Here is a 16,516-nt window from a genome sequence, read left to right on the forward strand (position 1 = left end):
AATAAGTGGTAAGAATTTAAGTAGATAGTAGCAGTCCTTTTGCTGTTGGTAAGTGCCTTCTTATTCTCTCTCTAATTGTCTGCAAATAAAACAAATCCACTGCAGCAGTATCATGGATATTGGTGTTTGAAACATTTTATTGCGGTTAAATCTTCAGCTGAAGATGCTCAGAATGGTAGCTCCTGGAGAGTGTTCTTGTACAGTGTGCAGTTCCCTGCACGTTTTGTTAACCTTCTATGAATCCAAAGATTTTATTGCATAGAGACTGCTTAATTGTAGTGGGGTTTGCCACAGTTCTGCCTAGTTTGGGTGATTGTTGCTGTTAATGCTTTCAGAAAAGCCTACAAGTCAGTCATAATACTTTGAGTATTGTAGCGTCATGGAGAACATGTGATGGTTGTGAGTGTGAAAGAGTTAAGAATTCACTGGTTGTCATTACAATTTGGAATTTTTCCAAGGCGGGTGTAAGGATATCAAATTGCACATGTTTGGTTATAGTACAGATGTAGTATTTGGGATCTAGTTTGTTCTAGGGGTGGATGTTATTTCTGTGTGACCAACTGATACTGTCTCCTGAGCCTGTTGGACAGATAGGCCTATTCTGATGTTTCAACCAATAGAACAGGATACTTCAAAAGGAGATAAGAATGCAGACTGTTGCAGAAAGGTCCCTTCAGAAAGTCTGGTAATGCTTGTATTTTTTTGGATTAATTATTTTGGTTCTCTGAGTATTTTGGAAACTGTCTCTACAGATGGATTACAAGTAACCGAGACCTACTGGAAACAGCGCTTCAGTTACTTAGTTTGATTCCATAAAACAGTTCCTCTGTTTACATACTAAGTTAACAGCAACCAATAAATGCACAAACCTTTCTATTAACATAGGGTTGGCTGTGTCCTGAACCTGCATCAGAGAGAGACGACTTGGTATATCGTGAACATAAGTCAATTACTAGATTGCACAAGAAGCACGATGGAGATTGTGCTGGAGGCGGAGAAGGCAATACCAGCTCTCTAGAGCGGAAGAGTGACAACCCTCTAGATATAGCTGTAACCAGACTTGCTGACTTGGAGCGGAACATAGAGCGAAGGTATCTGAAGAGCCCCTTAAGTACCACCATTCAGATCAAACTGGATAATGTGGGCACAGTTACTGTCCCTGCTCCTGCACCATCCATTAGTGGTGATGGTGACGGGTAGGTTATTGAGATTAACTTGAAAAATTATTGTGCTTCTTTGCTAATTGGAGCCTATTTTCTTATTGCCTGTTATCTATGTACTTTCTTGTATGTCTGTGATCCAAATGGATCATGTTATTCTGCATGGTGCTTTGTAAAGATATTTTTTGTTACGTTTGTTGATAATCTTGCAAAGTTATCTTACATTTAACTGGTTGTGACTAAGCTTTGAGGCACGTAGCCACAGTCTGTGCACTACATGAAATTTAGTTGCTTAAACCTTATACTTATTGGCTGTGTACGTTTTGTCATTGCTTGGCTTTCAATGTGATAATGATTGTTCCACGTTTACACATAAGCAAACACGGATGTGACCTACTTAATTTCTCTGTATTTCAATGCAGAACTGAAGAGGATATTGCTCCAGGGCTAAGGGTATGGAGAAGGGCATTGTCAGAAGCGCGCAGTGCTGCACAGGTAGCTCTGTGCATTCAGCAGTTACAGAAATCAATAGCATGGGAAAAATCTATTATGAAAGTTGTAAGTGTTTTTAATTTTTTTAAAAAAATACTGTAAATAAACTATTTTTGCTATATCTTATTTTCCCATTTTAGGCATTTTAAGATACCATGGTTAATAACGCATTTCTTATTACTGCGTGTAAAACTTAATACAGTTAAACTGTACATTGTGCACAGATAAATATAAGCCTAATGGAAAAGACTGACCCTTTCTTGCCAAATTCAGCATCCTGAACTTTCTAAGATAAAAAGCCCCTGTAACTGGTTGCTTTATTTAAGATGGTCATTACTCTTAGTTGTTAACATTTAGGTAAAAAAGAGTCATTTCTGGCTCCATCTGATGGAAGATACTCTATCTGATGGAATATTTCTGATCTCATCCGTGACATAAGCTTTATGGAGGTTCAACATCACATATCCCAATTAAGGACTTCATTTTTTAGAAAGTTGAGATGCTCCAAATGTGTGGCTTCTTTGCATGCACGCTTCTCACAATTGAACATAACAAATTGGGCAAGGGTGTGAGCAAAGAGGCTGAAATACCCGTTTCCTTGTACACGTAACAAGTAGATCTGTGTTAACTGCATATACAAAGAAGGCATGCAAAATGCATGTGTCAAAAATTGCATGGACCTTTGAACCTCAAATTTCTGAAAACAAAACTTTTACTACAAAACAAAAATTTACATCAGTAGTGATTATGATGTGATTAAGTATGGCCAGTGCTATGTAGTGGGTGGCAAAAGTGATTCTTCCATTAGTGGTCTTTTCCCTCATTTTTTATTTTCTGCCAGTCCTATACAGATTCTAATTACATCTGGACAATTAAAGGATGACTTAGAAGCTATAGTGTAAGGCCATACCTTTTGAGTTTATATAGCTGTAAGTTTAAAGCTGTATCTTTAGAGAAAAAAGTTTATGAATTTAGTAGGAGCACCTGAAAAGGCATTTGAATGTTTGAAGGTGTAGTAATTTATTATCCAGAAAAAAGTATGGTGTCATTCTCAATTTGATTGAAATGTTCTATGCATTTAATTACGCAGTAAACATAAGTATTTGGTGAAAACATGTGGAGATCTTTAAGTTCCTGAAAAAGAAGTCCAGATATAGAGGAGTATCAAAATCACACAATATGTGTAAGAAAATTGACAATACATTAGATATTTTTAAGTTAGTGTGAATTTTAGGAAGTGCTAGGATCATTTGTTTTGCCTTACTGAATTTGTTCATTGTAGCCTTTAGATCCTTACTGATTATTATTTTAAAATACTGTCATAAATATAAATTATTTTTATGAAATAGCAACTTATATATGCAGTATGGGCATAAATGAAGAGAAGATTCCTGAGATAGTATGCGTGGGCCAAGTGATTTTGATGGGTATAAGATACCTTGACTTCTCATGGACATTAATGAAATATAAAAAGTATTCATAGTTTTGTGTGCTGTAGGACACCTATCTTATAATGAATTGCTTTTCAAATGTGTTCCCAAATGTAGCCTTTAGATTAGTCCTTGACATACTGCATATATTGTTTTACAAATGTGATCATTAGTAGACTCTGATTGTGGTAAAATAGAAGGAAAATAATTCTGAGAGAATTTGTGTGTTTGGAGGGGAAGGGTAATTTAGGTACCATTTCTGTGTTTCAAATTTTAAAAATTGAATTAAAGCCATTTTTCATGTATTATAGTACTGCCAAATTTGTCGAAAGGGAGATAATGAGGAACTGCTGCTCCTTTGTGATGGTTGCGATAAAGGCTGTCATACGTACTGCCACAGACCCAAGATCACTACCATACCGGATGGTGACTGGTTTTGTCCTGCCTGCATAGCCAAGGTAATACTAAACATAAAGGTGAAGTGACTTATAGTGACCTTTTTATAGACGGTAGAATTACAGGTCTACCGGTGTGTTCCAATGAAAATAATGGTCTGTATGTTTTAGGCTGGGCTGCCATTAATGAGATTAATAGTTTTATTTAACTTGGATTTTAGTGGTACTAAAGGCTACAGTTTTATTTGTTTTAAACTATTTTTTTAAATGTAAGTAGGTACAGAATTTTCTTGGTGATTCAGTACCATAGTTTTTTATTCCTCTTTTAGAATTTTTTCAGTATTTGTCTTTCGAGCTTCATTGTTAAGTGTTGACAGACCAATGTCTTACATTCTGTTTAAAAAGAAAAATCAGAGAAAATACTTAGTAAATATTTTTTGTCATTTCTGTACAGCATACTTTAGTTTTCTTTTTTTGATACACAGTACATTTGAGAGAGAGGCTATGTATGTTTCCTGTGTGATGTTTGTTTTTTTTCCCCTCCCCAGAAAAATAGTCTAAATGGAATTTTAGGATAGTTCTATTCAAATGACTGAATTAGCAGTTAGTATTGTTTAAAACTCCACAATTTTCCCATCCCTAGTTAGTCCTAAAATTAAATGCATTTTTTGCTAAACTTGTTAGCTATGTTTTCTACTGTTACCTGTGAATACTGTAACTGAAGAAGTACCTTTACAGTAAATACTCAATTTTGTATTTTCTCTGGTGTTGTCAATGGGATCCTTTTTTCTGTGCATCTTTCACAAAGTAATAAGGAAGACAAACTGTTTTTAAACCATTATGTGCAACAGAAGTAATAAAAACAGATTACTGTTGAGATTGTGTAGTAGTTTATAAAGGGTTAACTCATGCTGTAACTTTATCTGTCATTATCATGGTTATATTACAGCTTACTTTGTTATAAAGATAGAAATTACCATATCATGCTATAACTGATCCCATCACTTCTCTTGATGTGTGCGTCCCCCTCTCCCCTCAATAACTACTTTAGGGTTTAGAATAACAGAAAAATGTGATTTTTTTCTCAGTTTTTTTTTCTGTCCCAAATTTGGCTGAAAGCTGGAGAGATAAAGGTGCCAGAAATTTAGGGTGAAATTCCAGCAGAACTTTAAAACATGCTGAATATTGATTCAAAATTCTGCAAAACATTGAAACAGTTTGTTGAAGACTAGGTATAAACTATGCCATCCTAATTTAACTCAACTTTAATTTTTTTTTTGTCTAAAACAAGAAAAACATCAACATCTGCCAGTCCCACCTACTTTGAGATGTTCTGTGAATGTTAATTCTGAGTCAAGCCTTAGATGATGAGTTGATCTGTTCTCATTGCCTTACATTGTGTTTTTAACCAAATGGCTGAAAATCAACGTTCCTCTTCAATTGCCGTGTGAACTGATGTACTTGACTGTTTGTCTATCCCTGGACCAAGAACATAGTCATGATACAGAGTAGCATTAAGAGAGTACAATTATTTACAAATCTTTCTAGTGTTCTGTGTTAAGCAAAAGGAATTTTGTGCACGACATACATTTTTCCTCATTCGTGCATTCATTCATCATGATTTGTACAAACTGACTATGTTTTTCACCATGCTAGTTACAATCAGTGCCAAATGCTTAAGAAAGTTATTTATGACATTCGTGAAACAAAGGAATTTTGTAGTAATGGTTTCTAGTAGGTAGCAAAATCTGCATATTCTTAACTCTGAAAAAGTATATTATAAAAATACAGGTTTAGACAACTTTAAAACCAAATAGTGTTTTGATAGGAGAATATAAAATATAAATGTTACAGTTTAAAAATTGTTCAAACTATCTAAAGTAGTCTTAGTAACACAGGCAGAGTTTAGTACTTTTGATGCTGGCTCTCTTCATGAAAACTGTTTTCTACCTTTTCATTCTTTGACTGTCAGTGAGTCTTTCCAATGGCATCATGTGCTTGACTTGACACTCCACAAAGTTCCTACTCTAATGATCTGAATGATGACTTCAAATATTATGCCGTTGTCAGTACCCATAACAACTTACTTTTTTCATCTTAAATTGTAGTTTCATCTTACTGTCTACAAATAGTTCTGTATTAAATAATGTTCCTTTTTCCCCACTTCGTTTGTAGCATTCTTGTATTGTCATACTCCTTTTATGTTCTCCTGTAGTTGTCTTGTAGCCAAGCTATCCATATCTTTCTTATCTAGCTTTTAATCTTTAAATCAGTTGATCCCATCCCTGACTCTTTAAAAACTCTTTTCCAGTTTTCCATATCTTGCAAATAATATGGTTGCTTGAAAATGAATATGCTGTTCCAGCTGTGGTTATATCAGTCTTTTAGGAATAGACAAATATTTGTCTAAAACTATGCCAGCCTAGTTTGTTGGGAGGTACTGTTTTACTAAGCTGAAGGTCGGGTGCTTTTATATTGTCACAAGTTGAGAACCTAAATCACTGGTAACAGGAATTTCTACAGCCTTACTTGCCTTTAGAGAAGAGCAAAAAGTGAATAATCTCTGATATTTAATATTTCAATTGTTTTGGTGCTTCTGTTTTTCTGATCTTCATTGCTGTCTATCAGTAATAACAGAGGTTTCTGTAATTTCTTGGTTATTGCTTATTTCAGTTCTCTCTATTGTAGGCAAGTGGTCAAACTCTAAAAATAAAAAAACTTCAAATCAAAGGGAAAAAAAGTAATGAACAAAAGAGAAGCAAGAAATTAGCAGGAGATACAGAGGATGAAGACTCTGCAACTACCAGTGCCTCCTTAAAAAGAGGAAAAACAGACCCTAAAAAAAGAAAATTGGATGAAAATGTTTCTGTAAGCCAATTAAAGCAAGAAAATTTCACTGCTATTAAGAAACCTAAAAGAGATGACTCCAAGGACCTGGCTATATGCAGGTAAAGTGACCAATTCTAAACTTGGATAAGTGGTGTTGAAACAAGTAGTACCTGATTCTTTTTATCTGTGTTTTGGGGCAAAAGAACCCTATTCTTTGGCATGTATCCCATACAGGTTGTAATAATTTGAGTGTGTATATATATAAAGGATTTAATGTGTGCTTGCTGGGAGTAACTGCTGTACTTGGTAATGAAGCCCAAGAGGAAAGTACCTAATGTTAGAATGTGGTCTGTAAAATCTACTCCTACATGCGCTTCCAAGAATGGGAAGAAAGAACCCTGATAGCAGTGGTACTGACAGCTTTCTCAAGTATAGCAAAGATGTTTATCCACTAGGTCTGAAAGGCGTTGCATTACAGAGGAGGGGACAGTAATAGGAATGCGTCTTCTTTTGTAGTTCTGCTGGTCAGTCAAAAGTGACGTGGTTTAGCCTCGTCACAGTTTTAGAAAGCCAGTATTAGCACCTGTTTTACTGGTTTGCAAATGGTTTACATTGAGGTTCGACGTATTGAAGTTGCAGGGCCATGTTTTTCTTTTAGAATTGTGATCGCTAGAATTGCATCTTACGTAGCTTGCCTGGAGAGAACTTAACTGAGTATTTAAAATAGCCTTAAGACGTCGGTCTTTATTGATGTTGTTCTCAGCCTTGCACAGGGCTTTCCTTTTATTAAGTGAATACGTTGGCGGTACATGATGAATTTATGGAACGGTGAAAAACCTCTGTGAATATATGAACAGCTTAAAAATATTGATTTAAAACCTTATTTTATTCAGCATGATTCTCTCAGAATTGGAAACTCATGAAGATGCCTGGCCTTTCTTACTTCCTGTAAACTTGAAACTTGTTCCTGGTTATAAGAAAGTTATTAAAAAACCTATGGACTTTTCCACCATTAGAGACAAGCTAAGTAGTGGACAGTAAGTAAACCTATAGTAAATTTTACTTTACATTTTAAAAATATTTAAACATTGAAATACAGTACATTTTTTAAAATTAGTTAAACTTTTGATCTGCCTGCTCTGGCACCTCTGATTACTTTTACAGTCAAAATAAAAATTCTTAACTGTGTACTTCTGTCTTTGCCATATCTAAGTGAAATAGCATGTCAGGTGGGAGAACCTGTGGAACTGTCTGAAAAACAATAAAACTGCCAGGTCAAATGCACAAAATCAATCAACAGGAAAAACTTTTTTCCCCTCATATTTTCTCATTGAGACATCTTAGTGGTGTTACACGTAAGCAAGAACCAACTGTGTGGGCTTTAAGCTAATGGAGTCCCTGTAAATAATGTAGCTGTGGAGTGAGTTGGTACCCCTGTTGCGGGAAGCCAGGTAACATTCCAGTAATGGTGGTTAATCATTTTATAGTCCTAGAATTAGACTGCACAACTTAAAAAAGAAAAAGACACTATATTCCTCTGTTCCCCTTCCCTCCTTGTTACATCCCTGTGCTCTAATGACTCCCCACCACCAAAGAAAATGTTGTCATCCATAAGGATTGACCCTCTTCAGCGTCTGTCACCCCACACAAAGCAAGTTTCCTAGGGTAACACAAGGGGCTTTTTAGCCTCTTTAGGCTTTTTCTCCCTCGAATCTGAGATTTAAATGCTCCACACATGCTCATTGGTATCTGTAGACTTGTAACTTTTACTGTCTTTTTAATAATTCCTTTGAATATTGGAACACTATTTGGGCCATGTATGTTCAGGATAATAAAAAGAATAACGAAGACAATATTACAGGATTGGTCTGGGCAGCCTTTTCTTGTACCTGGTTGTTCCTCTTCTAGGTAAATACAGCTGTACTCAACGCTTACTTTGAAAGGACTTGAGCCCAAGAATAAATGGAAAATAGCCATAGCACTTTCACTAGAAAGCTATTGAAGGGAAGGGGGAAGTTAATTTTAAAAAGGTTGGTTTTCCAGTACGGGCTTGAAATTCTACCTTACAGAGTTTTTGAGGAAAATAACAAATACAATGATGAGAGAGTATTTCCTTCCACTGATGTTCATATTCTTGTTAATATTTAAATTAGAATTAAAAAATTAAAAGTATAGTTAACATGCAGAGCGTTAATTGAATATTCTGTGGCTGGTTGCAAATTCACTGATGTTAAGGTAGTTCTTTCTCATGTAGTTGAAGTGTTTTTCCCCTTTGATTCTCCATGTTCCAAAAATCATTCACCTTTTTCTTCTTTCAGGTACCCTAATCTTGAAGCATTTTCGCTAGATGTCAGGCTTGTTTTTGACAACTGTGAAACCTTTAATGAAGATGATTCTGACATAGGCAGGGCTGGCCACAACATGAGGAAGTATTTTGAAAAAAAATGGACAGAGATTTTCAAAGTGAGCTGAAGTTACCAGAACTCTTTTTTGTCTTTTTTTTCTTTCTTTTTTTTTTTTCATTAAATGAGGACTGATAAGACCAGCAATGTGAACTGTATTTACATGAAAGTGCAAGGCACATGCATAACTAATGACTGTTTTTTTCCTTTAAAATATCACAGAGTTGTGATACTAGTTCTAAAGGCTTCACTCCTACAGCAACCATGGCCCCTTGGGTATTGGTTTGTGTGTTTTAACAAACTAATTTAGGTAGAACAGGGAAGCACACCCAAAGAATTTCAAAGAAAGGGGTGTTTATAGTGCAATAGCAATTTAAAATATATCAAGACGCACTGAATATTCAACCACCAGAGCTCTACTCGGGGAAATGGTTCTCTTTTCCCTTTCAATAAATATCTATTTTTCATTTTTTTACTTTGTAGTTTATTTTTTAGTGAATGTATTTAATTTTATGAATTATTTATGATTATACAGCATTCAGAATCTTCGTTTTCTGTGAAAAGGAAGAATTAGAAAATTGCTTTAAATCTTGAAAATACAACAAGGAATGTTTTAAAATATAAAACAAAGCCAAGTAAAACTGTTTACACTGATGTGCTGTAAAAGCACTAAAAATTAAACTTTACTGTAGAGTTACAAGTACATTTATATATATGTTGCTGCATCACTTGTGTAGTTAAATTGTATTTCAAGACAGTGAAGAAAAACTGAGACATGTATATACTGTTCATTATTGTTTATATTAAGTCTTGTTTTAAATATGTATGATGTGTACATATTGTTTGCAGACATTATTGTTTATGCCTTAGGAGGACGGTAGCATTTTATTTTAGTCTTAAGGTAATTATAGCTATACGGCTTGTACAGTAATTATCCTCTACCAACACTGTGGAGTCTCCTTAATCTTGGTAGTGCCTGCCTTTAAAACAGGGTGTAGGGGATATTAGTTTTCCATTTTTCTATTTTGTTATATAATTTCAAGCCACCACGGCCTCAAATTCAAGTATAATCATTTGTATCCATGTGGAATAAAATTGTGACACTTTCCTACGCACACAGTATTTTTTCATAGAAACATTTCCCTCCATTTGCCTTGCCACAGAAATAACAAAGACATTTGTAACCACTGTGTTTTATCTACTGTGTGTTGTGGTGGCCTGTTGGGGCAGATAGATCAGAATTTTTTTTGTACTAATGTAAGAGTACTTGAAGTTTTATTTAAAAGAAATGTTGTGGAAAGCATTCTTTTTCTTTTCCTTTTTTAGGAGTGTTATTTTTCACTAGTATGTGTGGCACGGATACAATAAAAGACTGTTTTGCAAACCAGATTTTCTTGGCGATTTTAATACTTAAGATCCTGTGTATACAGGATTTTTTTAAATAATATCTTGTGAGTCTTGCATTTAACACTCAGTTCTTATTATGATGCATCTAATTCTCCTGGCCTTTTAATGGTAATTCAAAAAAGCAACTGCTAAGCAGTCAGAGTGCAGTTCAACTGCCTATTTGAATGAGCGTAAATAACATTAGGTCTAACCATTGGGCTGCCTCGTATTTGACCTGTTTCTGCCAGTCCTGTTTACTGTTGTTACAGTGTGAATGCACATGATAATGTAAATACATGCCACATGTAATGTTACTTAAAACCACTGTCCATGCACGGATTTGTCCTTTTTTTGGTCCGTAGAAGGGCATGAGTCATAATCCTTGCTCTGACTGAATAAAATAGAGGAATGACAAATTAATGTTGTGGAACCCCAATACCTATAGCTCCCTCACCAAGTAATGTTTTGGGGGGGGGGGGGAAGAGGTGTTGTTTTTTTGCTTTTAAATTAGGCTTGACATGTTTGAGTCTTAGAGCCTTGTTTTATATACTCCCTTTCCATTATACTTCTTGTCTCTGCTGAGAAAGAACAGTCAGTGCCTGGTTTTTAATAAAATTTTTGTTTCTGTTTCCCTCCCCAGAACATCTTGTTCAATAATATTTTTCTTTTCTAAAGTCCTGCTAGAATAATTCGAGTTACCTAGAATAAAAAAAAAAAATCGTATGTGGGTGTCAGGCCAGTCTAGCATTCTAACATTAGCTCCATCACTGACTGCTTCACGCCTTTTCTTTTCATTACCTTTCTGAAGACTTCAATAAAAAGGTTTGCTGGCATGTTCCAGACATGTGAAGATTAATCAGTGTTTTGAACATATGATAGTAGGCTTGTAAGAGTGTTATGCTTAGATCATTGTGAAAACTATTTCTTTGATGCAAAACAATTGGGTCTTTTTCTCAGATTCTGTACTGGCTAATGCTTTGTCTGCCATACTAGATGCAATACTTGTTTTCTGTAAAGTCAGAACAACATTACCAGCTACACTACATACATAGTTGCATTTTTTCAGATTGTATCCTAATTCATCTGAATAGCTGGGAAAGTTAGGGCGATAATAGCTACTATAGCTATGACAGTGACACACCTCTCAACTTGACATTACCAACGTATTGCTTTGCTTACTAGCAGGCAGTATGTCTTCATTACTATTTCAGTAAAATTAAATTCACAGGAATTATTATATTTGAATGGCAAACTTGTATCATACACGTGCCATCATATATCTCCATAGAAAAGAGCAGGGATTTAACCACTAGAAAAATGTGCTTAACTTTTCTTCTTTGCGAACTTTCTCTCCTGTTGATGTTTCTGTCTGTCTGTTTTCTTAAGAGGAAAAGTTCTCCAGTGTGCTCTCTTCCTTTCTGAACGAAGTATGCTGGTCTTAGTTTAGAGAATTTATTGACAAGCTTTCAAACTCTTTATTTTAAAGTACCGTTAATGGTGCTCAATGAAGAGCATTCTGGTTGTGAGTGTGGGTTCTCTTTTGTCTCTTGGCATCTCTTGGGGGGAAAAAAAAAAAAAGATTATATAAAAGGAGCTGAAAATCGGAAGCTGTAGTTGTCTCGGGACAAAATACATATCTTTAAAAACAGGTCTAAAGCTTTTTCTTTAATCTTTTTATATGATTTCTGTAGTTTCCTAATGACAATTAGAAGGGTAGAGGTGCTCTGTTAACTGTGAATGGGCACAGACATCTGAGGAACAGTCATTTTATATAATATGCTGAACAGGTGTCCTAGGGGACTTTGTTTATTAAACATGTTTTGGATTTACCAAAACATGCCTGCAAACTGAGGGCTAAAGACTGAAATCAAGACCACCACAATCATGCTATTTGATTATATAAATCTTTTCAAATTACCTTGAGCTTAGAACGTCAGTTAAACAGAAATTTTTATAGCTGGTATGTACATTCAGAAAAATGAATGTGTTATCTTTTATTATACAATTTTCTGTTGGTTATATTGTCCAAACTAACCATGATTACTAGAACTGATAGAAGCTAAATTTCTGGGCATGTTACTGATTCACAATGTCTTATTTAGCAAGTAATGTCAAGTTTCCCATCTGTCAAATATTATTGAACAGTCTTTAAGTGTATTGGTGTGGTATTCACAATCAACTGTCTGCCCTCCTCTTCAGTAAGGAAGTCTCTAGCAATGGATGCAATTGATGCAAGTTCTTGTAAAGCCATGAGGTGTTTTATTTAGTAATGTATAATCTTATGGATTGCTAAGTCAATGCAGCACATACAAAATAGACTGAATACTAGCCATCACCTAGGATTCAGAATAATTAATGGGCAGTCATCAACCAGTGAATCAAGTAGCATGCAATCAGGTAACACACTATAAAACAGAATGCAAGATCATACAGATTCAAACATGGAAGGTAGACCATTTACATAAAAGGGAGTGTTTCCTAGGCAAAGAGTGACTCCAAGAAAGTGACTTTGTTTTCCTCAAAAAATGTAGGTGGTCTGATAAGCCATTTATTTTGCATGAGTTGCTAAGCATGTATATGGCAGTGATGTAAATTTCCTGATAAATGATGGGGTTGGTGGAGTTGTATTTGTTTGAAACTCCTTTAATTAAGCTGTTAATAGCAGATAACTTCACACATTAACTTGCAATCTCACTCATCATTCACTGGTTGGAGCAACAGTTGGAAGGCCAGCCCTAGCCTTTTATTCTGAAGCAGAGGGCCACACTGGTGCCCTGGTGGCAGCCAGCGAGGTGCAGGGAAAGGCAGTAATGATCTTTTGTTCCACCAGCTGTGAATGTAGTCCTGCAGCCTTGGCAAATATGTCACTGCTTTCTCCCACGTACCTAGTGTTGAAGCATACGGCCCTGTAGTGATTGGCACTGTCCAGAGTTGATCAGTTCTGAAGACTCAGCAGCATCCCAGAGCTCCTCTGCCCCGAGGTGATCTTCACAAACTCCCTTCCAGCATCCCCTTTCCCTCCTCTCAGCCTGCTGCCCTCATCACAGGTACCGACACCCCCTTTCAGCCTGCCTCCCACTGAAGGGGCCTGTGTCACACAGTGACAAAATGCACCCGAGCAGATAAAATGATTGCGGGTGTTACCTAGATCCACGCCACCAAATCTGAAAAGTGCAAAGGGTCTGGGCAAGAGTTGTGGGTGGAGTGGGCTAAAAGCAAGGTCCACAGCGACCTTGCTTCAGTGAGAGGAATGATGAAGACAGCGAGCCGTCGGTTAACGCAGCAACGCCTTCTCCCCCTTCGCGTCGTGGTGCAGCCCAGAGGAGGGGAAGCCAGCTCGGGCTGCACCACGCTGAGAAGGCAGGGGGGAAGGCTGGGGAGAGATCTGCGCGTGCGCAGCGACGCTGGCCTGCGTGGCGGGGGCGGCGCGGCGGGAGAGCTCCGCGTCGGGACAGTCGGCGAAGGGTCCTGCGAGGGCGGCGTGTATCCTCCCGCCGGGGGGGTTTAAAGGAGAGCTCGCAGGGCCCCGCTGGGGCTGGGGGCAGGCGGCGGCGCTGGGGTCCGATTCCAGGTGTGTCCGTGGCAGTGCCGTGCCCAAGAACGGCGGGTCTAGGGGCGGCGAGCCGGGGTTCCTGCGGTCGGCCCCTCCGCGCCGGTCCCCTCAGCGCTGGGCGGGCGGGCGTGACCTGTCGCTGCCGTTGTGGAAGGGCTGCGGTGGCCTTCCGCGCCGCTCCGGGCAGCTGAGGCACTACGCTTCCCGAGCGTTTACCTGAAACCCGCCATTAGAGTTCGGGGTGAGATACCGGCATTCTCTTGAGCCGTTTCCCTGACTGCGCCTCCGGGGCAGTGACGTTAGATGGTGATACACTGTAGGCGATGATAACGGGAAAGGGGTTGTCAGTAATGGCTAGAATTGCTGTAGCTTTATCTGTGAGCAGCTGCTGGTGGCTTACAGGTTAGGAGAAAATTGTAATTGCTGGAGAAGGTAACGCTATAGCGCTAAACATCGCTGGTGACAAATGCTCCAGATTCTTGTTGCTCCCTCAGCTAGTTTAAACTATTGATACCTGAACCTACTCATTCCTAGGTTTGCTTTTCTGCAGTGAGCTCCTGAAAATCCCATAACAACGAGATTAAGATTCTTTTTTCAGCCTCATCTTTCCAGATGTCGAGCTTTGTCTGACTCTTCAGTCTTCTAGTTGAAGGAAGTATGTTGATTTTCTCTCCACAGATAAGAGATGTTGTTGACACTACTTAATCCATTTAATGGTTTTAAAGAGAATAGTAGTAGAACTGGGAGAATCCTGAAGCTAAAATAGAGCATGGACAAAGATCTGATCTTTAACTAAATTTGCATGCCATGCACTGCCTGAAGAGAACAGTTATTTTGCCCTTATGTATACCTTTGTGTCTACATGTATACATGTATATTTGTGTATCATGCATACATTTATGCACATATATATTTATATGGCCACCATATAAATATGAATTCATATTTATATGAACATATATGCATATATATGTATTTATATGTAAAAACAAATTTATATGTGTATGTATATATATAAAAACATAGCTGTTTTCAGTTGCCTCTTAGCTCTGAAATTATTGTTCAGAATGAAGCACTTAAATAATAGTCTGCTGTTTTAGATAAATTCACTCAATAGAAATAGCATTGCTGTTTTTGTTCACCATAAACAACTTTTAAGAGTTGTAGGCACTTCCTTTTGGCTCTGTGCTTCCTTATTCTCAGGAAGCTTGACTGTGATCTGCAGTATGGGGAGGAACTGGTTGGAATGTACCTTTTAGGGGCTTTCCCAGACATCAGTAGTGTAAATCGCTTGTCTGATGCTGAGATCTAAACTGCTCCCAGCAGTCTTAAATACTGGAAAAATGTGCATGGAGTTCATCTTTTCTTCTGTTGTTTTATGTAGCAGCAAATCCAGTTTCTGGAGAGGTTCAGATTCTGATCACCTCCTTAATATTCACATTTTGACTTTGACTTAAATGTGTTACTCAGTATGTGATGTTTGATTTACATAAAAATCGTGTCAAATCTCTGATTGGCAACACAAGCCTGTTATTGGTGTTACTCTCATGTTTTGCCATCACTATTGTAGCTGCCTAACTGTGAAAGGTAGCAGAAGTTTGAATAAGGTATTCAGGCCTGGAAAGGAAAATTTATCTTGGACTCTGGTCATCAAATCATAGTGCTCATCTATGTTAGACCTGCAGATATGAATTTATTGTTTAATCTGGTTTTATTCTAAAGAATATCTCCAATTGTCTACTCAATTGTACTGTAACAAGTGCTCTAAATGCTGTGTTATTAAAAGGAGTGTATCAATTGTTGAATCTGCAAACTGCAAGGTATAATTTATTGGAATGTATTTCAGCAAGCTCCAGATTAGAATAATTTCCAGGAATCTTTTTGATACTGCTTCCTGATTAATTGGGGGGGGTGTCAATGATGACATGCAAACATACTCTTTTGGAGTTATAAGTGGGAAGAGAAAAAATGCTGAATACGTGTGGTTATAGTTGCTGAAAGTGTTTACATAAAAGTGTAAGATTATTTTTTTGTATGCTCTTGGTATAGCTGAAGCATTGCTCTTGGGTCCATACCAGACAATTGTTTTCTGTTAGAGCAAAGGATGGTTGAGGACATGTCCTGTAATAATGAATTAAGGTGAATAAGGAGTGAACAGTACCTTTGACTGTTTGCTTCTGTAGGACTCTCCTAATGTTTACATTTTACTATAAAACATTCAGAACAGGCAACCCTTGATTCTGTGCTCAGTTATTCAATTTTTATTATCTCCACTTGCTTCTTTTTAGGTAACTTTGTAAGTTTTTTAGTACAAGGCTTACCTTTTTTCTGTATTGCATTCAAAACAATGGGGCTCATCCTGGTTGCATCTTCTGCGCACTGTAATACACAAATGTTAGAAAATACAGAAGATAAAAATGACAGAGTTTCTTGGCTGTACAAGGAAAGCACTATGCTCACACCTAACTGAAATTTTCTCCAGCTGTCAGTTATTTTCTGTCGTAATGTTTATAGTCTTTGCAAGTCATCTGCAGTACTCTGACCAGTTCTGTTCCCGCCTGCCCCCTGCTCAATAGTTTAGATTCCCATCCCTGCATGTGTCTTTCTCCTGCTGCTCTCTGTATCTCTCTGGATCCTTGCTTCTCCCTGTACGTAAAAATTAATATTGCTTATTTCCTCTTTCACTCATTACCACCAAGAAAAAAAGAGAAGGAGTGGGGGGCTGTGAAGGCCGGAATAACAGTCTTTTCATGTTCTCGTAAAGCAGCTCCATCCTTGTTCCCTAGACTGGCCCTCTGATTTCCACTGAGGCTCTCCTACTCCTGACCCTTGCACCGCGTACTCCAAAGCCTGCCTTTTTTGCACTGGT

General features: G+C 37.4%; 2 protein-coding genes across 29 annotated transcripts in view; both read left to right on the plus strand.

Moving 5' to 3' along the window:
* BAZ2B (bromodomain adjacent to zinc finger domain 2B) overlaps positions 1-10,481 on the plus strand; it is a 168,179-nt gene extending 157,698 nt beyond the window's left edge. For 11 of the 14 annotated variants that reach the window (XM_072874343.1, XM_072874339.1, XM_072874338.1 and 8 more), the window contains 6 exons: positions 886-1,196; positions 1,583-1,718; positions 3,394-3,540; positions 6,166-6,425; positions 7,200-7,343; positions 8,625-10,481. In XM_072874343.1, coding sequence (XP_072730444.1) covers positions 886-1,196; positions 1,583-1,718; positions 3,394-3,540; positions 6,166-6,425; positions 7,200-7,343; positions 8,625-8,778 — 1,152 coding nt within the window. In that variant the 3' untranslated portion in view covers positions 8,779-10,481. The remainder of the gene's footprint in view (positions 1-885; positions 1,197-1,582; positions 1,719-3,393; positions 3,541-6,165; positions 6,426-7,199; positions 7,344-8,624) is intronic. The other 3 variants (XM_072874350.1, XM_072874352.1, XM_072874351.1) reach the window with 2 other exon arrangements.
* Positions 10,482-13,498: 3,017 nt separating this feature from the next.
* Positions 13,499-16,516, plus strand: part of WDSUB1 (WD repeat, sterile alpha motif and U-box domain containing 1) — a 33,376-nt gene continuing 30,358 nt past the window's right edge. For 4 of the 15 annotated variants that reach the window (XM_072875143.1, XM_072875153.1, XM_072875148.1 and 1 more), the window contains exon 1: positions 13,895-14,302. The gene's annotated coding sequence lies outside the window, so the exon portion shown is untranslated. The other 11 variants (XM_072875151.1, XM_072875152.1, XM_072875158.1 and 8 more) reach the window with 7 other exon arrangements.

Source organism: Ciconia boyciana, chromosome 10 (assembly GCF_034638445.1).
Source record: "Ciconia boyciana chromosome 10, ASM3463844v1, whole genome shotgun sequence".
NCBI classification, from domain to species: Eukaryota; Metazoa; Chordata; class Aves; order Ciconiiformes; family Ciconiidae; genus Ciconia; species Ciconia boyciana.